This window comes from Pocillopora damicornis, chromosome 12, assembly GCF_964200805.1.
Source record: "Pocillopora damicornis chromosome 12, jaPocDami1.2, whole genome shotgun sequence".
Lineage (NCBI taxonomy): Eukaryota > Metazoa > Cnidaria > Anthozoa > Scleractinia > Pocilloporidae > Pocillopora > Pocillopora damicornis.
The window spans coordinates 9,325,262-9,351,732 of NC_142681.1; the positions used below are offsets into that span (position 1 = coordinate 9,325,262).

Below are 26,471 nucleotides of genomic sequence, written 5' to 3' on the forward strand. Positions count from 1 at the left end.
CGTCGCTTGTTTCGGAATTCTATCAACACATACTTCTTTTCCTCAGTATTTAATCTAGATGTAAAGACTAAACCATCACCAGAGACATATTGCAACATATCTATTCTCATTTCCACATCAAATTCTTTCCTGTAACACGGTTTAAATGTCCCTTTCTTATTGGAGCAAAACTGCAACATAACAGTGCGATGTTGCGTTCTAATATTGTTGGTGAGTCCGCCTTAAAAAGTAAAGTCAAACTACATCCTTGTTAGGATCGTGCTCATGATGGTTATCACCTATAATCAATACCAACGCACTGAATGACTTCATTACGCCACGTTACCAGTTATCACATGATGCCTTGCGTCAATCCAGGGCCCCACGGATTTGTGCGCCGTCATTTACTTTCCCTTGTCATTTAATACCTATCTTTTCGTTCTCATTAAGAAGATATACATCTTAAATGTTTGGTGTCTTAAAGTGAAGTAACCTTCCCTTGAGTTTTTTTCATTGGTATTCATCCTTGAACATCTGATAAATGTAGTTTGTTGTGACTAATAGCAGTTGCATGATCCGCCACACTCTGTTGCCAGGTAACATGTCAGTAAAAGAAGTAACTTGGCTAAGGTACTGACGGTTTGTTGTTGTAGAGGCGATGGTGCGAACGACAACTTGTGTGTACACAAAAATAATGATCAGGCGAAGGTAAAGAGGTCTGAGACCTTTTCTGTGGGGCTGGAGATCCACTTCCTGTAATGTACTGTATTCATCATCCTAAAAAAAAGACTAGATGACTTTAATCAAATCCTTTTCACTGCTATTAATGACCGTTAAGAAATCCCTTCTTACAGTATCAATACACAGCCATGCAGATAAGTGTAGAGAAGAAAATAAACTAAGTAACAGCTAGAAGTTATTGTCCGGATATCACGCCAAACCACTGAAAAGAAAATGTATAGCTGCTCGACGCATGCACACCCTTGTTCTGTTAAAAGCAGCTGCCTTTATCCTAGAATTTAAAGGTTTCTGATTGCCAATTTGAAATGAAAGCAAACAAAAGAAATTTATTCAGAGACAAGAAACGACCCAAACCCTTACTGGACAGACTTTAAAGGTAATTGAGCGAAGTTATTGAAATGTTTCAGTGTTACTGCTTACCTCTTTCTGGTAAAAGAAAGTCGGAGTCAAAGTCACGAACTGAACAACACTTGCAATCCTCATCAAAGCAAGCAGAAGACACGTGGGTGAGATGAACACCGAAAATATTCTTTTAACACGCGTCGCATGCGCTGAAAAATGAAAACAAATCAATTAATCAAAGAGTAGATAGTGAAATTAGATATGACATCACGAGGTTGTTTATTTTCGCCACTTGCATTCAGCTTTTTATACGGAGTTAGAAAAAGCGTGAAGGAACTCGTTCACAATTGCTTCAGATTCAAAAGCTCGAAGTAAAGATAGACGCATTGACGAACAGGATGCGATTCAGCTTGGGGGTTTCAAAATGACAGGCCAAGACAAACCAACTGGAATCAAACGGAGCAACCCTCGAGTATTGTCTTTAAGGTACTTGATACGACTTTACGGAATGTCCTTAATAGTGGCATTACCCGGAAACCATTGGTCAGTTCACCGACAAATATCAGGCGAAGTGACCGGTAACCATAGTGGCTCTTAGGTGATTGAACCAGCCGCGTCAACCTGCTTTACATGTACAGTATTTACTCGGCTGTAAGTCCAGCTTTGCTATAAGACGAGATACCAAACTTGTAAAATGTAGAAGCAGTCTAACAAACACGGAAAATAAAGCAAGAACAACTGGCTAATGACTGATTTTAATTTTTAACAAAACCTGACATTTACGTAAAAGAAGTTACACTGAAAACTACTTATATATCAAATGAAAGGCACATTAATTTCTTTCCTTCACGTTTACAGTTTATAGGCAGCATCTTTACATACCTATGCTTACTTTCGCCATCGATAAGAACACCTTGAGGAATGAATGGTTATCGGCGACTTGTCTATTTAAAAAGCATAGGGTATAAAAAAAATTACGAAAGATTTGCAGCAGAGCCTATGTTTCCGACCGAAACAAACTGCATAAGTACACGAATAAATAAATAAATAAATAAATATGCATAATAAATGAGATATTTTTGAGAGAGACAACACGGAAAAATAAAGGAAACAGTAAATAGAAACGAGCAACGAACTCAACCCACAGTGACATATCACCTCAGCTTTATGGAGGTTTCGTCCAATTGTTAGTTGGTTCCCTACCATCTTTGCGAGTTCGCCCACTGTAGTGAAACAAATTGACCTTTACTTGCACAAGGTTGCCCCCAAATCCTTCTACCTGTGTCCTCACGGCAGATAGTATTTATTTTCAGTCGAAATCACAAAGTATTTTGATCAACATGCATTATTTTTCCTGAGAACCTCCAGATACCCCATGTCGAATATAAACCCTTGGCCACAGGGGTGGGGTACGATTACATTCTCTGTTGTTGACTTGTACTCTTTTCAACTCTTGAACATAGGCCCTTATTTGGAAAGAATTTCAGGATCTTTACAATACTACTTTGTGGCCGGCCATTTCCCTAGGCTGCCTATAACCGCAGTAGAGAGTAAAGAGGCCCTGAAGGGGGAGAGGGGTGGGGATAACAAAGGCTCTGTACACTTTCAAAATTTGTACCCTTCACTAGATAAAAACGAAAAGGAACTCTGAAGGAGTGAACGGCATTCCAAGAAAACTTCTTATTTCAAACAAATCAGAAAGAATACAGGTACTATGTAGAGGGCGGCAAAGGGTTTGTGCATGATGCATGATTAAGCTCAAAATTAAGACGTGACACGTGAATTTCTCAGAAAGGCAAGGTAAGCTAAGATCTGGAAATTGTCGTTTTAAATCCAAAATCCGAGTGAAATACCGCCTAAAGTGCATGTGTTCTGTGAATTTTTCAAAATTTCGTGTATGAAAACACCTCCTCCCTCCTTCCCCCCCCCCCCCCCCCTGACTTGGCTACCCTCTATGTAAAATGCAGACGACCTATCGAATCAGTCAACTCCTGTACGATAACATAGCATATGCTTTCTGTTTGTATAATAAAGTGAGGCAGAAAAATAAAATGCAAAGACAGAGACAACTGTTTGGTTTATGAACAAGCAGGAACAAAAAACTTACTGTAGCCACTGTGACGGCACATCTAAGGAATTTTCTTGCATCAATCTCTCCTGTTTCATAGCCCAAACTATAAAAATCATCACAAGGCTAACAACAGCTGCATCAGATATGATACCTGAAGGAATACAGAAAGAAAAGAGGAAATGCAATAAAAATATATTTTTCTTTTAAGTAGGTCAAATATTCAACATTTGTCTAATAAACATAGACAGGTAAAACTCAAACATCATATAAATAAATAGATAAATACTGACATTGGCTCCATATATTTTACCAATGAACCAGACTGCACTTTCTATGGTTCATGATTTACGAACTTTCCTCCTGTTCTCCCAATATCCTGTGTGGGCTTAATTTCAGTGCAACACCAATCTATTATCTATTTCTTAAATAAATCAGTGAATACATGTATAGGTTTTATCCAAGGCATACTCATAACTGTTACTTTATCTGCTATTACAATTAACCAAACTGTGACTTGCACTCTTAATTAATTCAGCCATTCCAATTTATCTCCTTTGACTAGAATCTGTGACTTGCATTCTTAGTTATTTATGCCATTTGAATATATCTCCTCTGATTAAAAGTCTGTGCATGGTTGCATGCACTGATCAATAGAATGGTTCTCTGATGAAGAAAAGATCACACTCCAGTAAATCACTGTCTGGAATTCTCACTACATTTAGCTTGTTGCTATCAGAGCTACTTGCCTTCTTCCTTATACAAGCAAATAAATAACACCAAAATTGTTAAAATGACTGCAACTCCTGCACACCTGTAACAGGAGTATTTGAAAAAAGAAATTATTTGTAAAAAGCTTTGAAAGAAAATCCTTTGGGGTCATTTGGAAACCTTTGGAAATCTTTATAATTATTAAATATATTTTGGAAATTCTGGAGGAGCCTCCATTGAGTCTGTTTGAGAATCTACAAATGTGGCGAATGTGGAAAAACATAGGAAGAAAATAATCTTCACTATACAGTCAGCAATTTAATGAAATTAAGGAAAAAGGACTGTGGGAAAATTCAGAGCTTTGGGCAATCTATGGTTTAAAACTGCGTGAAAAACTGCAATATTCTGTAGGATTTCTTTACAATGCTCTGAACAATGAAAACTGTATGCAAACTTTAAACAACCAAAGCTGATTGTAAACTATAAACCACAAAAACAAATGTAATATGCCAAAAATCATTTAACTCTCAGCACTATTGGGTTCAAAATTTTCCTCTCAAAAATTGAATGTGATACAATTAGCACAGGGTTACATTCTGTAAAGCCATATCCAGGAACTAAGACACATCAAGCTTCTTTTCCAAGTGATAAGGCCCTTCCAATGAGTGTAAAGAACCCTTGGACAATTATTATTCCATCAAAAATGAAAGCTTAAGACTCACCAAGTTTCTGTGTGTGTTGAGTGAATATCTGTGAACAAATGATAGCTGAGATATATTGACAAAATGTATGCAACTCCTGAGATTGCTAAAATAGAAGTCTGAAAAACAAACAGGCAACTGAGGTTGTACACTCTTGGATGAATAAAATCACATGTTAACTGTATGTAAAATAATAATAATTATTCTTTGTATCTACCACACAGGTAAATAGTGCTTTTAGAGGGCACTGGTTGACTGGTGCAGAAATAATAAGCAAGTACTGTTTTGCTCCATCCAGTTAAAGAAAAAATTCTGCATCAGAAATTTAATTTCCAACCATTTTATGGTTCATTGACTGAAATAAACTCATTTTTTAGTTCATGCAAGGAATATATTAAAATGACTATTCACCTCAGTTTTGGGGACAGTGGTGGATAGTTACCTCACTGCTTTGCATCTCAGTAGATAACCATTATCATTCACCTCCACTTTGGTAAATAATTGTTAAATTGCTAATTTAAATAATTAACATAAAGTTGAACTAAAATCACCTTTACATGTAGCTTCTGATTTCACAGAAGATACACAATCTCAGTCATTGCTTACAATAGACAAAGTGAAAAAAAAAAAGAACTAAGACTACTTAGTCACTGTAAATATGAAAAGGGACCCAAATGCTGTTGCTGAAGGCCCACAGAGGCTTAGTTAGATAGAATACCTTAACTATAACTGGTTGGTCTTCAATCTCATTCACAAAAGATTGACTGATGTACATCACCACTAAAACAACTTGTATTGCCTCAACAAACAAAAGTGCAAATTCTGAACACTGAAGAAGCTTCAGATAGCACCAGACCACAATGGTTGGGGCTGTGTTGAAAGGGAGGAAAAGGAGAACAGCAAATGACAGCAACTGTAGCATAGGTATTGCAGCTTTCTAAAGGGTGAACAAAAAATAAAAAAGAGCAGATTACACATTTAAATTCACCGCAGTTTTTGTGTTTAAATATGGCCTTAAGTGTTCTCTGAGGATGCATAGAGAGGATGACGGCAAATAAGTACTTGTTTGAACAGGAAGGACTGATTTTTAAAATGTAAAGAATTTGTTCACCAATTTTACCAAGTAGTGTTCTTTATTGTGATAATCGCTATCATCTACAAGCATTCTGAACCTCAAGGTCTACTGAACAGAAAATACACAGTCGAGGACAGGGTCACTCAGTGAATAATGGGAACACATGACAGTTTCCACAACGAAATGAGTGAAGGGATTGGATCTCGGAAACCTGACCAGACTAGTTGACAGGGCTTAAATGGACAGATATGAATAGGGCTTTGAGAATCTTTAAACAAAACATAACTTATAATTAATTAACCGAGGATTAGACTCACTACAACATCCGGTATTGCGGCGAGTATGGCAGAATGTACACACAAAAGCAAAGAAAATCTCACTGCTGCTTCAGTACCAAAGAATGAAAAATACAAAGGCAACGATAATGCTCCTGTTATCAATAAAATTGTGTTACTTGCTTTTACAAAGGTAAGGAAGCCCATAAAGGCCATTTTTCAGATTTCCCGCATTCGCGCCTTCTATCTTACTGGCCAGAGGACGACGGCAATCGCTTAGGGCAGTGGTTCAGAACAGGCAGATCACACGTGTGTTCGTGGTTATAGCACATTGTTGACTTTAAAAAAATCTATAATGGTTACGAATACAGCTCTGAAATTTGGTATCTGAATTATATGTTTGTCTAAATATCTCACTTAAGTTAGATGAAATGTCAATCGACTCATTTATGGTATTTTTTCGTCTACTCAGTGGGCCTTTTCAAAGCTCCGCAATGGGCTATTTGAAACGACCTGCATGATTAGAATTGAGAAAGCTGTATTCATGATTTCAGTATCGATTTCCTCAGAAAATGTTGGAGGTGTGAAGTTCAAATTCTGCGAAGAGATAGAGCCATATCAACAACCGTCGCCAGTCAAGATAAAAGAGGATCCAACATAGGTTTGGCGGGATGCAGGATGAGGTTTAAAATTGGGGCGGGATGTGGGATACGAGAAATTTTAAAGGTGGGATGCGGGACGGAAAGAGGAAGGCGAGACTGGGATATGCTCTGTTTCGAAGGGATAGTTACGGAAACGAAGACCCCCTACGAAAACGAAGACCCATTATGAAAACGAAGACCCATCACGAAAACAAAGACATATTACTAAAACAAGTTCAAAAGAGGTTGGTATTACCTTTGTGGACAAAGGTTGTGTGCATAACACACACTACGAAAACGAAGATTCTTACGGGAATCTTGAATTCTGAATTTGGCACGTCTGTAATTTATTACAGAATATTTCAACAGTAGAGCCCCATGGAATCTTCAATGGGACTACTTTAAAGCTAAAACGAGATTTAATAGAAGAGACATGACATGCATATGGTGGTATATAATGAAGCAAAAAGATTAGGAGTGTGTGGTTAATTAAGTTTTTCGGGTTGCATCTCTCTGCCTCTCCCTACCTAGTGTGTTTTAAAAAAATTATTATTTTGAATAATTAGTCCTGAGGAGCTGTAACACTTCGCCTTTAGCGAAGCTTTTTGCTCCCGGTGGATGACACGTTGTGTTGAACGTGTACTGGATGTCTCTATTAGTTTGAAGTGGGTTCCTATATCGATAACTGATTCCCTGTTGAATCTTTTATCCATATAGATAGTTGTGTCAAAGAAAGTAGCTTCTGAAACAGATATTTCAACCGTTAATTTGATTGTTGTGTGATGTTCATTTGCTTAAGCTTGTTCGATGAACTGGTTAACGACATCTCTGTTAATGTACATGAGAGAGATTGTGTCGTCTATGTAGCGTTTCCAAACGGGCGGTTTGTTAGCTCTATTTTCGAAAATTTGCGTTTTGAATTTAGCCATGTAGATATTTCTAAGAACTACTGCCTTTTTGATGACCATGGCGGTCATCCGTGCGGTACGTTGCAAGTAATTTTGTTCGTTGAATTGGAATGAGTTCCTTTCTCTTGTAAGGGCTTTGAAATGAAAAGGGGGGGGGGGTTGGTGGAAGGGGGTTTCTCTGTAAAATTTCTCGTACGCTGTGCATACTATGTTTATGCCCTCAGCTTATGGTATATTTGTGTAAAAGCTCGTAACATGCATTGAAACGAATATCAACTCAACGAATATCAAGCTTTGTTGTTTTTTTTTTTTCTAAATTTTATGAAGTTTGTTGTATAGTTGAAATATGACTTATATTGTTGTGCGATCGGCTAAAGTTAATAGCTCTTCTGTCACTATAATTTGGAGTGTAAATGCAAGTTTAGACAGAAATAACGAAAAGTAGCGTTTGATGAAACGAAAATTATTCTATTAGCGCTCTTTGGATTGAGATTAGTAACAGACAATTCACGCGGTTGTTGAAATTTTTTTTTTTTTTAAGTCTGCAAGTGCCAGCAAAAGTAAGCCTACATGCAAGTTGCAGATGGATCGTTCTCCAAAGGTACAAAACTTTGATTCCTAATGAGAACGTGGAACTGAAGTTAAGGAGGTTATAAGATTCCCTTGGCAACAGACTTTGATCCAATAAAATGTTGTGTTTAATTTGAGAACAAAGAAAAATTATCGCATAATGCCATGCTTTCAGGGGTTACGCTCAAAAGCAAGCATAATGCTTAAATTTTGGAGCATAATTTATCTAACTCAAAGTGGAGGTTTACTATGAATACTATTTCAGATCAACTTTGTTTACACTCGCGTTTCAGTGCTGAAGTATTCGATAATGAGTGATCAATCCTCATCAAGAAAAATGGAAAAGAAAAGAAGTCCTCGGTTAAAAACCAAAAAAAAAGCCAGGACCTAAAAGGGGAAAAACTTTTAAATTTTTGGATTAAAAATGAATTATGAAAATATCACGCTGAGAGTGACTAGGGTTCGTGGTGTGCCAAACCTTCAAAGATGGAGAAGAACATTAATTTTTTCCCCTTAGTTTGACCCATCCCTTGACTATTGAAAATGACTTCGAAGAAGTTAACTGGAGAAAGCTTGATTGGAAAACTATCACTTTCCCGTGAAACACCATCATTCTTACTTCGAACGTCAAGGGGACTGCAGTTTTATTGGCTAGCGGCCCACAGTGTGACTGGGAGCTAAGTGTATACATTACTCTCCGAGAAGGCGTGATGAGTTTAGAACACAAAAACTGGCCATTAATTTGCGATATGAACCAAATGCCACTTCTTCAAACGAATGAGTAGAGTATGTATAAAACTGATAGAATTCAGTGAAATTTGGAGCGGAGGTCAACTGAACAGTAAAGAACAAAGCTGAGCGGGCTTTGTTTTGTTTTTTTCGAATACTCTCCACTTGTGGTTTGTGTTAGTTATATACCTCAAAAACAGGGCACGAAATAATTTTTTTCCGGAAGGCACTCGCAAACGTTATGAGGAACCTTGATAAAGCATGGCTGGGGTATCCCTTGGAGGACTGGGGCAAGTAGAGGAGGACATGTGACTTGGTTGTTTGCTTTGCGGGATGGATGGGTGTAAGAATGAACAATGTTTCGGCGAGAATGTGTCATTTTGCGTCGAATCTTGCTAAGGTAAAAATATAATGTCTTAACTTGTCCCCGTAAGCATTTCTAGCTCTTGTTCTATCAGTCTTGAATGCGATCACTGAAACCTGAAAACTGAAAAGTGAAACGGGAAGTTTAAGCTAAGAACGACTGTCTACGCTTTCGATAAGAATTATAACTGTTGGTAACTTAAAAAATCACGAGCTTATGTTCTGTCCTTCGACAAAGCACATTATGGTATGTCTCACGAGGCTATTTACAACCCGTTTAGATAGAATTTTAGCGACACCTCGTTAAATTTGGTTCTCGTAAATTAAGGGTTGTTACGCATGAAATTATCCACACGAGAGTTTATGCTTGCACGAAAGGGTCTATTTTACTCCCGTCGAGACTCTTGTGAACTGGAACTTTCAGTCTCTCAAAACGTGAAAATCAACTTTTATTACAAAATCTTCTCGAAATCGCAAAATTACGCACCAACAAGGTCTACTTTTGCGATCCAGTCGTTAACTGGACGACAACTTGAAGGTGCTTGGAAATTATTTATACACAAACTCGGAGAACTTGTCATCTAAAAAAACAAATTAATTTTTGGAATCTTATGACATTTCTAAACAGATTTCTGGTATTCTTAGGAAATTTGAAAGAACCTTTCGGTAGAAATCCTACGAAAATTTCTGACTGCGAGGGATTAAGCCACACCTAGAAAAAAGTCAATATTTGCATATCACACTGAACAATTCTCTAGGTTACGAAAAAACCTTTCGTTGGAATGTGTAAGGATACAAATTAAAATTTCACCGAGTTAGGAGGTAAAGCCGATGGCAATCTAGAAAAGTTGTTGTGGTAAAATTCTTTGATCAGTTTATTGGAAAATCGGAAACATTTTTGGTGGGCTTTGTGAAGTATCTACTGACGACAACCCCGGTTTTATTTCTTTTCGCTACGCTTTCATCAACAGTCGCCAAGAACATTCACTAGTTTTTTTTTTTTCCCAACACAATTTCGCTCACCATAGTCTAATTAGACAAGAGTCATACAAACATATGGATCCTGCTTATCAAGTACGTACATTTAATTTATGCTTATCAAGTACATTACATTATGTTAAAACCTTTTTAATGAAAAAGAGAAATCTAAAACGTAACGAATCACCAACTTGCGAACTCTACGACACTTACGATCTTCGAGCCTCTCTACGGGTATTTCCGAAGAAATCGAAGACGCGAAGATCACCGCGGAAAAAACAAAGATCTCAAGATTGAAGCGAAGATCTGAAAATTGACCAAAATTTGCGTGATCAAATTGAACACTCAGATATAAAACTGTCAAAACTCGTAAACACTACAGAAAATATCTGTTATTTCTGAATTTTGGCATTTAACCACATTTCACTGCCTATATATTCTCATATACTGTGCATACTACGTTTATTCCCTCAGCTTGTGGTGTATTTGTGCACGTGTAAAAGCTCGTAATGTGCATTGAAACGAGTATCAACTCTTTCGGAAGCTTTGTTTTTATTGTGAATTTCATGAAGTTTGTTGTATTGTTGAGATATGACTTCTATTGTTGTGCGATCGGCTAGGGTCATTTGATTCTCAATGAGAACGTGGAACTGAAGTTAAGGAGGTTATAAGATTCCCTTAGCAACAGACTTTGATCCAATAAAATGTTGTGTTTAATTTGAGAACATAGAAAAATTATTGCATAATGCCATGCTTTCAGGGGTGAAGAAGTCAGTTAAAAACCGAAAAAAAGCCAGGACCTAAAAAGGGGAAAAACTTTCAAATTTTCGGATTACAAATGAAATATGAAATTATCACCAGGGTTCCATGGGGCTCTAATGTTGAAATATTCCGTAATAAATCACAGACCAACAAATTCAGAATTCAAGATTTCCGTAAGAATCTTCGTTTTCGTAGTGTGTCTCATGAACATAATCTTTGTCCACTGAGGTAATACCAACCTCTTTTGAACTTGTTTCGGTAATGTGTCTTCGTTTTCGTGATGGGTCTTCGTTTTCGTAGGGTGGTCTTCATTTCCGTAATGGGTTTTTGTTTTCCTAAGGGGTCTTAGGTCTTCGTTTTCGTAACTACCTATGTGCACTGCGGATGAAGAAACGAATATAGATCGTTTTCACGTGACGTCACAGAATTAATTTACGCCATGTTGCATTGGTGCACATCTGAATCACCCTGAGTCACATGTTTCAATCATTATCGGCAGAATCGTCTGATTTCCTCTGCTATTTGGTTCTAGAGACTAGCTATTATACGCAAAAACAATTTAAGCCTTCCGGAGTCTCGAGGTCAACAATCAAATGGTGTCGGGCTTTCTTTGCGACCTTCGCAGTTATGAATGCTACAGAACTAGTATTGAAAATAAGGCCTGAAAAAAAAGTCAAGTCCTTGAGGGATTTGAACCCATGACCTTTGCACCGGTATCGGTACTAATGTGTAGTTTGTGTTAGTTATATACCTCAAAAACCGGGCACGTAAGGATTTTTTTTCCGGAAGGCACTCGCAAAGGTTTTGAGGAACCTTGATTAAGCATGGCTGGGGTATCCCTCGGAGGATTGGGGCGAGTAGAGGAGGACATGTGACTTGGCTGTTTGTTTTGCAGGATGGATGGTTGTGAGGGTGAACAATGTTTCGGCGAGAATAGGTCATTTTCCGTCGAATTTTGCTAAGGTAAGAATGTAATTTATTAACTTGTCCCCGTAAGCATTTCTAGCTCTTGTTATAAACTATAGGATGTCTATCAGTCTTGAATGCGATCACTGAAACCCAAGTGAAATTGAAGTTTAATTTAAGCTGAGAGCTGAGAACGACCGTCTATGCTTTCGATAGGAATTATAACTGTTGGTAACTTAAAAAAATCACCAGCTTATTTTCTGTCCTTCGACAAAGCACATTAGGGTATGTGTCACGAGGCTATTTACAACCCGTTTAACTGATACCTCGTTAAATTTGGTTCTCGTAAATTAAGGGTTGTTACGCATGAAATTATCCACACGAGAGTTAAGCTCACACGAAAGGGTCTATTTTTCTCCCGTCGAGACTCTTGTGAACGGGAACTTTTAGTCTCTCAAAACGCGAAAGTCAACTTTTATTCCAAAATCTTCTCAAAATAGCAAAATTATGCACCAACAACGTCTATTTTTGCGATTCGATCGTTAAATGCTGTTTACCAAAAGAGATTATGTCTCTACAATGTCTTGCGTTTACCTGAGATCACGGCATAAAATGGCTTCTTCGAAAATATCTTAACTTACTTACAAAGCGTTTTTTAAACACAAAAACTTACATAGTACCAGAGTACTTACATACAGAGCTCCAGAACTATAATCGTGGAATGCCCCTCTCCCTGAGACCAGCTGGTCTAAAATGGAATGTGACGACAATTCGGCGGTACTTGGAGAGTATATATGCACAAGCTTGGAGAATTTGTCATCTAAAAAGCAGTTTTTGGAATCGCTCGACATTTCTAAACAGATTTCTTAAAATACAGCGTTGAAAAGTGAAGTAAAGGCGAGTCTGTTCGCTTTCGAAAAGCAAAATCAGCGGCCGCGCGTGTCGTAACTAATGAAGAACATTCAAATAAGATCTGACTGGCTTAGAGTTGTGTGTTTGCTAAGTGAGATTGCACGCTTTATCGGCTCGTTCGGCGTGGTATGCGAGATAAACAAGCTACACAGCCTCCCAAATGTTTATTCAAGATCATCATGTCCTTGAAGCATGAGGTTAGGGTTATCCGGATCCTCGATTATCCGGACTATTTTGTCTAGTCCTAACGAGTCCAAATGATCAAGGTTCAACTATATCGTCAATTGTGAGGAACAAATTAAGTAGGCCACATGTGATTTATTTGTCTATTCCCTCTTTCGTAATCCCGTCGATGTGACAGTTTAAAAGTAACAATTCCTAGTTTAATTTCCATAACATTTTTTTGTTAGGTAAGGCCCGGGTCGCACTACAGTCAAAAACAAAAATTGGCCCACGCGAAAATTTCTAAAAATTTGAAACCGCAATCGGAAGTGCCAAAAATTTGAGAACATTTTCAGGGTCGCACTACAATTTAAGACTACATATCACTGATCAGATTTCAGATCAAAACACGCGAACTGCGCGGCAAATGTACTTTAGTAAACATGAATGCGAATCAGGCGTTTTGCGTGGCTATTGCCGTTTTACTTCTTCAAAATATTAACATCCAACAGTAGCAAATGTTCGCCATTTTCATTCTGTATCAGAGATGGGCAAATGAATATTTTGAAATGATGAACATTGCTCTTCTAAGAAGACGACGAAGTTTCCGTCGAGTTCGTAATAGGCCCTAAGCGTGGACTATTCCTCGGCCAGCCGAATCGTGGTTCGATGTCCATTATAACGACCCGGCAATTCCAGAGGAGTACTTTCGACAGCAACTAAGGGTGAACAGGAACACGTTCGAAACAATTCTCCATATCTTGGGCCCGAGATTAGAGAGGCGAAACACGCGGTTCAGGGATTGTATACCTCCAGCAAAAGTTCTTGCTCTGGGACTATACCGCTTGGCCCACGGAAATTCTTATTCCACCATTGGCCCGGTATTTAATGTAGGAAAATCGACTGTTATCGAGGCCGTACAAGACGTTGTGAAAGGTCTCTATGAACTTCGTGACGAGTACATAAAATTCCCAGAGACCATCGCTGAAGTCAGTTCATCGATTGCAACTTTTGGAGATCTTACCAACCTACCAAATGTCGTTGGGGCTATTGACGGCTCGCATATTAGAATTAAAGCACCCAACGACAGTGCACCGGATTATTTTAGTCGGTATCAACAGCACGACTTCATAATCCAAGCTATTGTTGATGGCAAGAAGGTTTTTATGGATTTTGCGTGTGGATATCCTGGAAGCATGCACGATGCTCGTGTATTGAGGCGCAGCACTATCTTTCAAAGAGCAGAACAGAAGAATGTCCTAACCCAGCCAACTGTTAATGTGAATGGTCATGACATAGGTCCGTACCTTTTAGGTGATAGTGCCTACCCTCTTTCTCCATGGCTAATGAAACCGTATCCAGAGGACACACAGGACCCAAGGGAAATAGCGTTTAAATGGCATGTAAACCCAAAAAACGTTCATTTTCTTTTCACATAGATGTTTAGTAAATATATCAAGTACACCAAAGGTACCATTCGTTTATTCTCAAAAGTCCATTTTCACTTTGTAAAAGCTCTTCCAAATTCGAAACATTCGCCATCTTGAATGGCGCCATCTTTCCTGTGACGTCACGGGTGGACCCTCCAAAGTCTCGTTTTATAATCGCGTGAGGCACGAAGGAGTCTTTTCTACAGCCGTTGTTTGCTGGTCTCGTCATGATTTTTTTACTTACAGTTTGCTTCAATATATTCAATTTTTTCGTAATGGTGAAGCGTTGTGTCGTCCAGTTTTGTACTGATTCAAACAAAACTGGGCATACAATGCAAATATTTCCAAATGACGCAAATCTGAAGCGACAATTTGTGAAATTTGTTCAAGTGAAAATAGCCGGTTTCGTCGAGCCGTTCGAACGTTCTGTTGTTTGTAGCAGTCATTTTTCTTCCTGGTGCTGTACCGACGATTCAGGCCTCACCAGAAGCAAATTATTCGGAAGTATAAAAACGACCCATACAGTCGGCAGACGACGAGGATTCGGAAGTGGCCGACCGAACTGAGAAAGAAGTTGAGCTCTTCAAAAGTTAGAGGTCAACAGAGAAAGTACAAAATCGCTTTACATGAAAACGTTTCGTTAATTAAACAACAATAGCTTTATTGGTTCTCTAAAAACATCTTTTTTCTCATCTAATGAAATATTATGGGGAAGCCAGTTGTTCGGGAGCCAGCGCTGAGCCCGTAAAAGACACTGACATGTCTAAACCTTTGTCTGAACCTTGCCTGAATTCGAAACACGTATCAAAGAAAGAGAATTCGTTGATATCAGTGTGTAATAACGTGATCTGGAATTTTGTCGGTTCGATACAAAGAATTCTATACAGGATCCCATAATCAACCCTAATGTTCTATAAGAAAATCCAAGCCAGCCCCACTTGGTGCTTCCTTTGAGAAACCCTGCAGAGAAACAGCAGAAGAATTTGTGTCACGGTTTTCACAGCAGTGAAAATACATTCAAAGGTCAGTAGGACAATATTCATCATTTTGAGTACAACTTAAAAGATCCTGATTTCAGCTTGCAAAACTATCTTTTCAATATTTCAAATCGAAGCAAACACAAACAGGGTTGGATAATTATGAAGGCCACACAAGGAAATGTACATGATACAACTTGTTTATCGATAGAAATGCTTTTGAGATGAAGGATATTGTTTACCGCACAAGATAGCACAGCGACCCTAAAGTGTTTGCCGAGATATCCCCAACACCAACGAACAAGCTATCTGTAGGCAATTAAGCGAAATTTCCTGCCAGGAAAGAAGCGAAAAACAACTAGCTCTAGTACTGTATTATTAAATCAATGGCAGAAACAACTCAAGTAAATCGATCTCAAAATGTAACAAAACAGATGAAACAGAAAATATTTAGCTTAGTCGTTTCCGGTGTGATTATCTGTGCTTTGCTGCTGCCTGTACGCGTATTTGGCCGTCTCCAGCACCCAGAAATCGAGGCAAACTGACTGAAAACCTGGATGCTCAGTGATACAACTTATCTGGGTTTCAGGCCATTTTGCCACAATTGCCCGATTTCCGTACAACAAACACTTTCATGAGTTGTCGGCATTGGTTGACAAGTTCCACACTCGCACCTTTGATAATTTTATATAAAACACTTTCAGAAGCTCAAGTTAAAAAAATTCTGTTGCATTCCTTTAGATTGTACCCTCGCTTTATTGCATTTTCATGTTTAATACAAATAAATCACAAAGTAAATTAAATACCAGTCTGAGTTTCCGAGACGGTCGCATCGCTGTCGACATGTTCTGTACTGTCTTCGTGCGGATCGCTTCGGTGAACCCTACGCGGCTCATATTGTTAAGGACGTGGCCCAGACTCTCCTGAAGATTCTGGATTATCCCCAGCGCTGTCATGTACTAAGCTTAAGGCATTCGAGTCGCTATCTTCTGAAAAAACATCTTCCGAACTACCGCTACTTACACGAACTCCCACACCAGTTCTACTGGGGAATATGTGTTGCGCAATATTTTGGTTCCACCGCTTACGTCACGACTTCTCGTTATTGTTTTTACCGGAAATGGAATTTCAGTTGAAAATGCCGATTTTCTCCTAAAATAAGTCGAATTGGACAAAACTAATTTCAAATTTGTTTTCTACGCCACTTTTTACATAGTATAAGAAAAACATGTATTTTTGGGTTTACATGCCCTTTAATAAGGAACTTTCCTCTGCAAGGGTAAAGGTTGAATGCGCCTTTGGTGTTTTAAAAAGTAGATGGAGAATACTCCTGAAACGATTGGACAATGGAATACCATTTGCAGTACGTAATGCTGTAGCTTGTGCAGTGTTACACAACATCTGCATCAGAAGCGGGGATGAATGGGACGACGAGGAAGAGGATTAGGTAGGATCAGCCTGCAATGGGTCAAATTGATTAGCGATGACAGCTCCGGAAGCGGCTTCCTTTGTTTTCCTCGATTTTTTCAAAATCAGCCTGCCCCACCCATGCAATAGGGCGTCTTTGAAGTTTGGTCGGTTTTTCCAATTTTTTCCAAACTGGCGAAAAGCCGGTCACATTAGGAAACGTGACATGATGACAGATTTTTAACCTAAAACAAACACAATTTGGAACGAAATTTCACAAGTGCGACCCGGGCCATTCACTGGGGATTAATATTTCTAGTTGGCTTAGTTAGCTTAGTTCTTTATGTTTAGTTTAAACAACCCTTCAGTTGGAACAATTTGCCATGAAATAAATTTCATTCGACCAAAGGCGGTCCAAGCTCCAGCTATGAGATGATCATCTTGCGAAATAAAGAGTCATGGCAAAATTTGGGAATATTAACGACCGCTCCTAAAAAGAAGAAAGAAAAGCTTTCCTTACTTGCGTAGTTAACCTAGAAATGGAAGCTCGCTGAAATGGGTTCTTTTCAACATAGTAAGTGATCAGATAGCAAGCGATGCACTATGGAAGCAAGATGAAGTATTTTTATTGAGAATATGACAATATTTTTTACTCTTAGGAGCGGTTGTAGATGTTCCCATTCAAACTGTTATAATTTCGTCCTGACTCTGTCGGGAACCGTGAACAATGCCTTAAGTCGTTTTTAGTTTCGCTATTGTTGTTTTTGTCATGACCGGAAATGTCTCCAATCAATCAATTTCCCAGAATGTACTAGGGTCAGATACATTATGCTCGAAAATTCGAGTATTATGCTTTTGAGCGTCACCCAAAAAAACCTAGTATTATGCCCGAAATTAAGCTCGAAAAATATAGCATTATGCTCACCCGATTTTTATTGTATTCAACATGTTTTAACTGTTTTAACTGTTTAACTGTTTAATAAAACAGGTAATTTAGTGTTAACAACTGGGTTGAAAACGTAAATTAGCCACCGTAAAGGGTAAAAAAGCTTACCCTTTACGGTGGCTAATTTACGTTTTCAACCCAGTTGTTAACACTAAATTACCTGCTATACTCTCCCACCGACGCAGCACCACAGTTTCTTTAGAAACTTACCCCTTTATGTATAATAAAACGATCTCTTGGTCTCTCCAAGTGAGAAGCACAAATACTAGAAAGCTCATGCCTTACTACTTGTTAGTCTTACAACTTGTTAGCAAAAGAAATATCTTGTTTACATATCTTTTCTACACCTTTTTCAGTTTTTCAGTGCTTTTTAATATTTTTGCAGAAAAAAATACCTATTATGCCGGCATTATGCTTGATGCTCCATCCATAGTATTATGCTCAAAATTATGCCGGCATAATGTATCTGACCCTAGAATGTACTTTGTGCTCCGAGGTATCACGTTTCTTTTCTAGTTGGTTGAGAAATCCTGCACGCGGTCGAGTTGTTGTTGATGCTTTAGTTATACCTGGATTGTATTCGTCGATTAAAAGAGTTGATTAATCAGGGAACGTGTCTTTGGTTCGTTTTCGACAACTCTTATTTCGCAAGATGATCCTCTCACAGCTGGAGCTTGGGCCGTCTGTTATTCGACCTGTGGATTGAAATCAAATGAAGCTATGATCCTCACAGTTAATAGGCAATTTAAGGATTTTCAGCAAGGAAGTCTGAAAAAATTCAGGCTTTGACAAGATTCGAACCCATGCGTGTCTCCTAGATATTAAGTAAGCCTTTATAAGTCATAGGCTGTTGGCTGCTTGTTATTGGGCTAAGCATATTTGCTTGGTTCAATGGCATTCAAATGTCCTTCTTCCTAACTATCAAAATGTTAATCTTTCATTAAATGAAATGCAAAATCCCAATTTTGTTTTTGTCGAAAAAAAAAAAAGAAGACAGGGCCTCTTTTTTTGTACGACAGTTAAGAATTGGTATTTCACTGAGCATACTTAGATCTAACAAAAATAGCACCTCCTTTGCTTTGGTAATTATTTTCAGTTTATATTAGTTGTTATCATATCGTTGGCAGCGCCCGTAGGCAATATGAAGCGAATCCTGTGTTCTTCTTGACTACCTTGGGTCGCTTCTCAAGGCTGCATCCAATGCAAAGACACTTGATGATTAGTCCCGATGGTACAGAGTTGTGTTTGAAATGATCGCAAAATAAAAAGCATGCCCCTTTGTTGCCCACCACGGCTTGAAATCCACGAATGAATTAACAATTTATTGAATGCGGCCGCAGGAGAGAATATCACTGGCATGCTACTTGTTATTCTAAGGAATTCAAAGTTTGATCCCTTTTGCTCAGAGGGAATCCCAGCGGACGTCAAGTCGCCTAATGCAAAATTTCACCGTGTTTGTGTACACTCCAAATTTTATCAAAACTTAACGATATTCAAGACCTGAGCTTTCATGTGATATAAGTTTCATTAGTTTTGATAAGGAATTGCATTCATAGGAACGAAAGTCGTGTTTAAAGTTGAAAATTTGCACGCAAATAGTTTTTGTAATCTTGGAAACAATATCTGCCCACCAGATCATACCTTACCAGGCCTCTAGCATGAACGAAGAAATGGTTCGAAGAAAACAATCGATATTCGCTTTCATTTATTGAATATTTTCTAAAATAACTTTTTAAACAGTGTGCTTGAAAAATCTAAGTTGGATGCTACAAGATTTAGTAGGTACTTGGACTCGTTCTCCATGAACGGAATTTTAGGGAATAACTTTATTGCCTACAAAAATCCATGTCTCTCGGCGCTGTTGCTATGGATATGTTTTGGAGAGAGAAAGAATTGAAATTTTGATCAATTAACGAATTTCTCTTTACACTTCCATTTATCCTCAGACTCTATCGCTGAATCGCGATACATAACGAATTGTGATTTTGAGTTGCAAATACGGTATGATATTGGCGGCATTGAGAGAAATTGTATTCTCCATTTGAGAAATTATGTTCTAATATTGAACAATTGAGGCCCAGCCACACTCCTGTATTTTCTCCCAACTGGCTCTAAATGTGATGCGATTTTAGTGATTACCATGACAAATATATTCCTGGCCAGGTATTCTACACCTAGATCGTTTTCGTCGCATCTCGCTAAGGTAAGAGCTTTTAGTTTTCATTTGATCCTAAGGGTTTTTATAGCTTTTATCTAGATCCAAAGGATTTTTACTAGTAATCGTCAAGAAGTCCAAAAATGAGAAAGCCGAAGCGAAACAAACTTGAATCTATAAACGAGCGACGTCTGTACAATTCGATCGCAAACACAAGTGGTCCCCGGTCCAGGAAAACTATAAGGATCTAATCAAAGTTTCAACCGCTTCAACTCAGGAGTAAGATTTACCCTCGAATCTATAACTGTGACTGAAAGCGATTTTAGCGCGATCCGACGGGCCAAGGGATGAAGTGTTGACAACAATCGCACCTGCATTTGCAACTGCAAATACATGGCCAAGGCGGTGTTAGCTTCGGGCTACTCGTTACTTCAAAGTGTTTCAAGACTATTACTTCGGCAGCTTTGTGGACTTAACTAATCTTGCTACTGAAAAACCACCTTCCGCTGAAGATCAGAATGAAAATGGATTGTTAAGTGAGGTTTGTTTTTACGTATGTATGTGTAGGCCAATCGCAGCATATGCTTCCTCGTAGAGACGGGGCATAAGTGGAATAAGATTTGCTCAATAAGGAGGAAAAAGAGTCTACTGAATTGATGTGTTCACTCAACAACAGAAGAATGTTTAGAGAGAAACGCCGAGTTTGAGCTCGTTTAATTATCACAAGTGAGACTTAAGGCGTGAAACAGTTCGCGCGCAATGCCGTCAAATCTAGCAAAGATAATTATCACATAAAACCTTTACAAAAAGAAAAACGCGCGTCAAAATTAGAACAACGTTTACTCGCTAGGATCCTTATACCCTCCGTTTCAATGAGTTATTCATCTATTTATTTTCTACCACTCCTTGGAAAACCTTGAAAATTTCCTTACGTGGCACACCGAGGCATGAATAAAGTCAGGAGTTGCTCCGCTGGCGACGAAACGCAAAACAGGACTTTCTAAACACATAACCATGAATTTAGTTTCTAAAAATATCGCTAAAACTTTCCTATTTATATAACTGCTGTAAATGGGCGGCCTGTAATTTTGTAGACCAAACAATTTACTCCTCCGTAAATATAATTATTAGTGCGAATGTCGATTATGCACTAATTATTTCAAGCCAGGAATCTCAGCTGGTACTGTATCACGTTACATTTGGTAACGCAGGAAGCCATGACACGGTAAATTGGGGTTGATGCATATCGGTAGGCCCAAGGGGCTTTTCTCAAAGTGTCATATGATCATTTGGAAGATTTTTTTTGCTCTCCTGACAATCTTGGTGACTGGGATAACCTTCGTGTGTTTTTTTTCTGTCACGATCGTTTGTCACACTTTCCGCCATGACAGACATCCCAGCATTCCCCACGAGTTAAACCTACAAATGTCATCCATACTGGGGTGGATCCAGGAAAACCAAAAGGGAATCCAAAAATGTCAAAGAGATTTACATCCATAAAATTAGAAATGATTTGGGAAAACGTGTGCTGACCCTTTCTTCTGTTTTCATTAGGAGACAGAGGTCAGCCTACTTGGCTATAGTCTAATTTTTTGTTGGATGCAAAATGCTTTGGCAGTTCAGGCTAATGATGATTGATTTACCTTAGGTTTCTGCATAAAAATATCAAACAAGCTAAAGAAAACACAACATTTCTTAATTATTTGAAGGCTTATTATTTTTTCTTTTCAACCTTTGATTTTGTGTATGAAAGCACAAGTTTAAATGGAATTTTCTTAGGGTTATTATAGAATTAAGAGTAATACCTAATCATCCCAATGAATTACAAGGGTAGCAGAATTTTATTTTTAGATTTTGATAGCCCTTGATAAGATTTTCTTACTGCAAAAATTTTATTTTTGGGTTTGATAGTTCTTTGGGACCTTCCTTCCTTGCACTGATATTGATTATTGAGTAAAATAAGATCTTCATTAGCAGGCACTGTCCACAAAAGAAGTTTTGTAACTTTTTCATGCTTAATAGAAAAAAGCACTGTGGTAACACAAAGGTCTAAGTATATCAACATTTTTTATTGTCAAATTAACTTAACCGTGTATGAATCTTCAGGAGAACTTGTGTAGAAAAACAACAATTTGCATTTATTTTCATCTTTTGATCATGTGTTTAGAGTGATGACCACTTATAATATGCAACTAAGGATAACAAGTATGTTTTCAAGTAATTGTTATGCAACTGAATACATTCACTGGTAAAACAGGATACGTTGTTGTTGTTATTTGGACTTGAGACTCTAAAAGCTGCACTTGCAGTGTTAGTTTTTTTTTTTATTTGCATCTAATTGTCACTGCATAGTCACACTCTTCTGTCCTGTAGTGGAGATTGTCTTTGCAACATACTCTGCCTAGGTCATATGCTAGAGCTAATTTTCTTAAATCTTCACTTTTATTTACATTCATTATCTGCAAAAATTTTCAAAGTATGTAAAATTAATGTATTGTAAGGCTTGAAACTTAATATCTGCTGATTACATTACCATGTATAAGCTTTAACAAAACAGCAAGCAAAAGTTATCAGAAAGCATTCTTAAGGTGCTTTGAAAAATCTTCCCCTAAAATGCTCAAATTTTTTGTATGGAGGTGCATATGTCGGTTTGATTCAACAAGATTAATTCAACAAAACTCAATCATCCTTGTTTGATGAAGTCTTGTGAGGGATGGATTACGATTGCACAAAATGAAATTATCTGCACCTAAATTTGAAAACTCTCCACATGCATCCAAAACTAAAGGTAGAACAACGTTTGACTGGAAATGAATAGAAAAAAGGCTGAAAGTTTCTTAAAACTGAGACAGGTCGTTAATGCGTATAGATAATCGAGGATCACTGGTTTAATTGATGTACGTCTAACCGTGCCGTAAAAGTGATGGCCAACACAACTTCAACGACTTATAATATTTTTTTTTGTTTCCGATGTGCACTTTAATATATCTGTCGAAAAGTTTCGGGGACATCCACGTGACACTCATGGCTTTTTCGACAAAACAAGTGACACCAACTTCTTTTCATAAAAACTGCGAAGTTGTGGAAACTTTTATACCGCAAGTTATAGAATAAACATAAAAAAAACTTTACCGTGCAAAATAGCAGATTTGAAGAGTAACAAGATAATTTAGTTTCATCAACTGAGTAGAGTAAATTGGCCACCTTAAGTGTTCCTGGAGGAGATGTTTTGAGTGTTAGCCCTTCGTCATTCGCTCTGACCAAGGACTAACGCTCGAAACGTCAGCTTTAAAAACTTTTCACGATTACTTTTAACATTATCAACAAAATTGATAAAACCAAGTTGTTTTGTAATACTCACTACTGACGCAGTACCACATTTTCTTTAGAAAACTTATCCCCTTCATTCATTTGAAAAGTAACGGTTTGGCTTTGTCAATACACCATATCCAAACATGCCCATTGAAATTAAGCCTACAATCTATTACTACTGCAAGGATTTTTATTGGATTTTAACCAATTCATTTTGAGAAAAAGTGGTCTTAGTGCAGATCTGCGCCACCCCGGTTTCACACGTGTGCTACCGGTACTCATTGAACACACAGTAGCTGCTCATTCTCCTGATAACTTTAAAAAATGTTGTTATTTACAGGTAGCCTGTACTACGACGGAAACAAAAGATTTATCACGGAATGGGAGGAAAAGAGTACGCTCTAAAGTGTACACTTGGCTTGATATTGTTTGTAGTGCTACTGTGGCAACTTGAGACAAATTATTTTCCCTCGAATGAAAATTCCACCTACATGACACCAGTTGCTGTAGGGAGAACGAAAATGGATGACAGGAAGGAACCTGTCAAGGATAGTTTAAAACTAAAGATAAAAGCTGCGAAAATCACAACACAGCACGGCATAAATGTAACAACCGAAGGATCAGAGACAAAGCGTTGGCTTGTAGTATATTGGTCAACGTTTTTTGGAAGAAGGCTCAATCTTCACGAAACTTTTGAAAAAGGTGACTGCCCAGTACCGTGTGAGTGGACTAGTGACCAATCCAGAGCAAAAGAGGCAGATGCCTTTTTAGTCCATGCCAGGGACCCACGACCAGACCCACCAATAAAATCAGTGCCTTGGATTCTGCAGACTCGAGAAAATCCAATTTACACACCGGTATTGAACGACGCCAGCTTCATGTCGAAATTTAGCTACTTGAAAAGTTATCGGCTGGACTCAGACTTTCCAGATCCCTCTGTCTTGCTGCCTGGTGTAGCACCCCCTGTTCCTTTTAAGAATAAGACTGGGCTCATTATGGCAGCTTTCTCAAATTGCGAGGTAGTTCGAACCGAGTACATGAGGCAGCTAATGAAGTTTGTAAAGGTTGATTCTTTCGGCGCCTGTCTAAGGAACAATAATAGTCTAGTGGGCAGGTATGGCAAAAACAAACAGGGCACTGATTTCAGAGATGCTAAATCCATGCTGGCCAGACAGTACAAGTTCAACCTGGTGTTCTTCAACCAAGACTGTGATTATTTTGTGGATGCTCAACTACACCACGCAATGGATGCAGGCTCGGTTCCTGTCGTCATGGCTACAGATAAGCTGGATGAGTTTCTACCCGGGCCCTATCTTAACCGTTCAGTGATAAAAGTGCGTGATTTCAAGAGCCCTGAACTGTTGGCTGAATACCTCAAGTATCTTAGCAACAACGAAACCGAGTACAATAAATATCTGGAGTGGAAGTGGGAAGGATATGGCGACATCACTAGAACTGCTATCGGAAATTATTGGATGCCAAAGTATCCACTGTATTGTCAAGTCTGTGTTGCAATTTCGAAAGGGAAAGGGCCCAAAGAGGGTCTTAAACCATTCAATTGCAAACCAAGGAAATTTGAAGACTGGGGAATTACGAAAGGAGCCTGACTTAAGTCTACTTTTGTCATTAAAGAGGACCCCGTTAGCTTAGCAAAAGAGTCAGATATGGTGAGATATATCACTTTACATACACTTTCTCCAATCACATTATGAAAATGAGGGTACTGAGAAATCTTTTCGAGAACTTACCAGGCCTGAAATGATGTTTGCCTTTGAAATAATAAAACTGTTAGTCATCTGTGTTTTCTGTCGAAGCGACGATCTCGGATTGTGTATAGTTTGTTAATCTCACTCAGCCTGTTCAGCATTTACTAGCGGAGCTCGCAGAGCGTAGCCCCATAATTACACAAAATAGTAGTTACCCATCAAGCCGAAAAAATTTGGACTTACGACCGTACGACCGACCGTACAAGATGCTACTTTTAACATGCGCGGTCAACTGTATCGCGGGCACACCAACGCCACGGCTTTGTCCAGTAGTCTAGTGGTCGGTGCACTAAGCTCCGAGTTGGACGACACGGGTCCTAGTCCTGGCCGGGGCAAGGAGTTGTGCCCTTAAGACGTGCGGGGAAAAAAAAGCGAGCTCCGCTTTTAGGCTTGGCTAAATCTATATATTATGTGATGACGAGGAGGTAGAGAAAAACCTCAACCTGAAGGAGAGCCAGTTAAAAGCTTATTGTCAATCCACGCAATGAAGATGTTTTCTAGAGGTTACTATTCCCAAAGACCAAGCATCGTTTTATAAACAAAGGTTTGGGAAATGAGGAAAAATTTTTTTAAAAAAATGGAAGGCTTGAGAATACTGAAAGAAGCTAGAGTTGCTTAATTTCGGGTACAACGTGAACAGCTCATAATTCCTCCGTACATTCCAAACTTTTCGTGAGCATCCATAAATCTGAACTCTAAACATAAATCAATTCGCAAATTTTCACAGGCCAGGTAGTATTCAAGGAAATAAGATTTTGACCAGTTCTGGGAAAAGTCAGAGAATCACGTCTTTAGATGAGGCTAGGGAGAAGTGAAATCGCAAAGAAATATGATCTTATTCATCTTGGCCTCTTCAAGATGAAAGATGCGAACACGGCAGGGACCACGGCAGGACGTGACCTCCGTGCCCCACCCCATATACACACCCACCCAGCTACCCTCACACACACAAACGCAGCTTTGCCTTTGTTCACTGCAAAGTTTTAAGCGGTTTTCAGGTCATTTGTTCGTATCCCTATGGCAGCATGAAAGTGGAATCGAATGGAAATAGAATGGAAAGCTATGCTCGATTCGTTTTTTAATTGAAAATTATAGACGATTGGTAATTTATTGAGCTATCAGCTTGTTGATGGAGTTACTTGCAAGAACTGACCAATCCGGGGCAAGGAGTTGTGTACAGGAAACAAGATTGAATTCCGCGTAAATTATTTGCCATGTCTGCTTTCTTTGTCACGAGAGATAAAATAACTCTCTTCAATCAAGTTTTCGTGGAGGAAAATCTGAGCTCTGTGCATGTGCCGATCTGAATAAAACGAAGGAATCAGTACACTTGAAGAGGTCTTGAAGGTAATCTAAAGCCGAGAGATATAGTAACGAAGGTCTTCAAAAGGGCTGAGGGTGACATGCTCTTCTATTCCCTAAAATGATACAAAGCTTTTGCCGCGTTCACCAGGAACGTTTAAAAACCGTTTTCATTGAATTTCTGTTTTGATATGTTCCCATTACGTCCTTTTCCCGTACGCTGTTTTCCTGATCCTCGTCAAAACTATTCAAAGATGGGAAAAATACTTTTTTTAGAGCTACCTCAATCAAAATCAACCTTAGGCGTGAAGCCAACAATAATCAAGTTGTGACTTATAATCAGAGAAAATATC

The 26,471-nt window shown here is 38.5% G+C and overlaps 3 protein-coding genes and 1 long non-coding RNA gene across 7 annotated transcripts; 2 read left to right on the forward strand and 2 right to left on the reverse strand.

Annotated features, from left to right (window-relative positions):
• Window positions 1–42: 42 nt before the first annotated feature.
• On the reverse strand, window positions 43–12,738 carry LOC113675192 (uncharacterized). Of its 3 annotated transcripts, none has more exons than XM_089189112.1 (8): window positions 12,442–12,738; window positions 5,261–5,479; window positions 4,564–4,661; window positions 3,880–3,944; window positions 3,170–3,284; window positions 1,945–2,006; window positions 1,141–1,271; window positions 43–756 (listed from the first exon to the last, which is right to left on the reverse strand). In XM_089189112.1, the coding sequence occupies exons 1-8, from the start codon at window positions 12,598–12,600 to the stop codon at window positions 490–492; spliced, it is 1,116 nt and encodes a 371-aa protein (XP_089045238.1). In that variant the 5' UTR covers window positions 12,601–12,738; the 3' UTR covers window positions 43–489. The 3 variants fall into 3 exon arrangements, with proteins under 3 accessions (XP_089045238.1, XP_089045239.1, XP_089045237.1); XM_089189113.1 differs by lacking the exon at window positions 12,442–12,738 and adding an exon at window positions 6,076–6,445; XM_089189111.1 differs by lacking the exon at window positions 12,442–12,738 and adding an exon at window positions 5,935–6,182.
• On the forward strand, window positions 9,052–24,851 carry LOC113675182 (GDP-fucose protein O-fucosyltransferase 4). Of its 2 annotated transcripts, XM_089189117.1 has the most exons (3): window positions 9,052–9,140; window positions 11,739–11,806; window positions 23,391–24,851. In XM_089189117.1, exon 3 carries the CDS (start codon window positions 23,431–23,433, stop codon window positions 24,655–24,657), a length of 1,227 nt encoding a protein of 408 aa, XP_089045243.1. In that variant the 5' UTR covers window positions 9,052–9,140; window positions 11,739–11,806; window positions 23,391–23,430; the 3' UTR covers window positions 24,658–24,851. The 2 variants fall into 2 exon arrangements, with proteins under 2 accessions (XP_089045243.1, XP_027047521.2); XM_027191720.2 differs by lacking the exons at window positions 9,052–9,140; window positions 11,739–11,806 and adding an exon at window positions 19,165–19,786.
• LOC113675174 (uncharacterized) lies at window positions 13,148–16,822 on the forward strand. The gene is given in 2 exon segments (XM_089189121.1): window positions 13,148–14,208; window positions 16,477–16,822. Coding segments are annotated over 2 exon segments (1,143 nt in total). The 5' UTR covers window positions 13,148–13,266; the 3' UTR covers window positions 16,678–16,822.
• On the reverse strand, window positions 14,894–16,323 carry LOC149036387 (uncharacterized). Its single transcript, XR_016181550.1, has 2 exons — window positions 16,037–16,323; window positions 14,894–15,213 (listed from the first exon to the last, which is right to left on the reverse strand). It is a non-coding gene; the product is annotated as an uncharacterized LOC149036387 (long non-coding RNA).
• Window positions 24,852–26,471: the final 1,620 nt, after the last annotated feature.

What these genes read in the sequence shown, in the direction of transcription:
- LOC113675192 (XM_089189111.1), bottom strand. Translation starts at nt 6,108, where the DNA reads ATGGCCTTTATGGGCTTCCTTACCTTTGTAAAAGCAAGTAACACAATT. An exon ending in GTGCCGTCACAGTGGCTACA is followed by an intron (nt 2,007 to 3,169) that starts GTAAGTTTTTTG and finishes CTTTTTAAATAG; the next exon opens with ACAAGTCGCCGATAACCATT. An exon ending in GATGGCGAAAGTAAGCATAG is followed by an intron (nt 1,272 to 1,944) that starts GTATGTAAAGAT and finishes TTCATTTTTCAG; the next exon opens with CGCATGCGACGCGTGTTAAA.
- LOC113675182 (XM_089189117.1), top strand. Translation starts at nt 23,431, where the DNA reads ATGGGAGGAAAAGAGTACGCTCTAAAGTGTACACTTGGCTTGATATTG.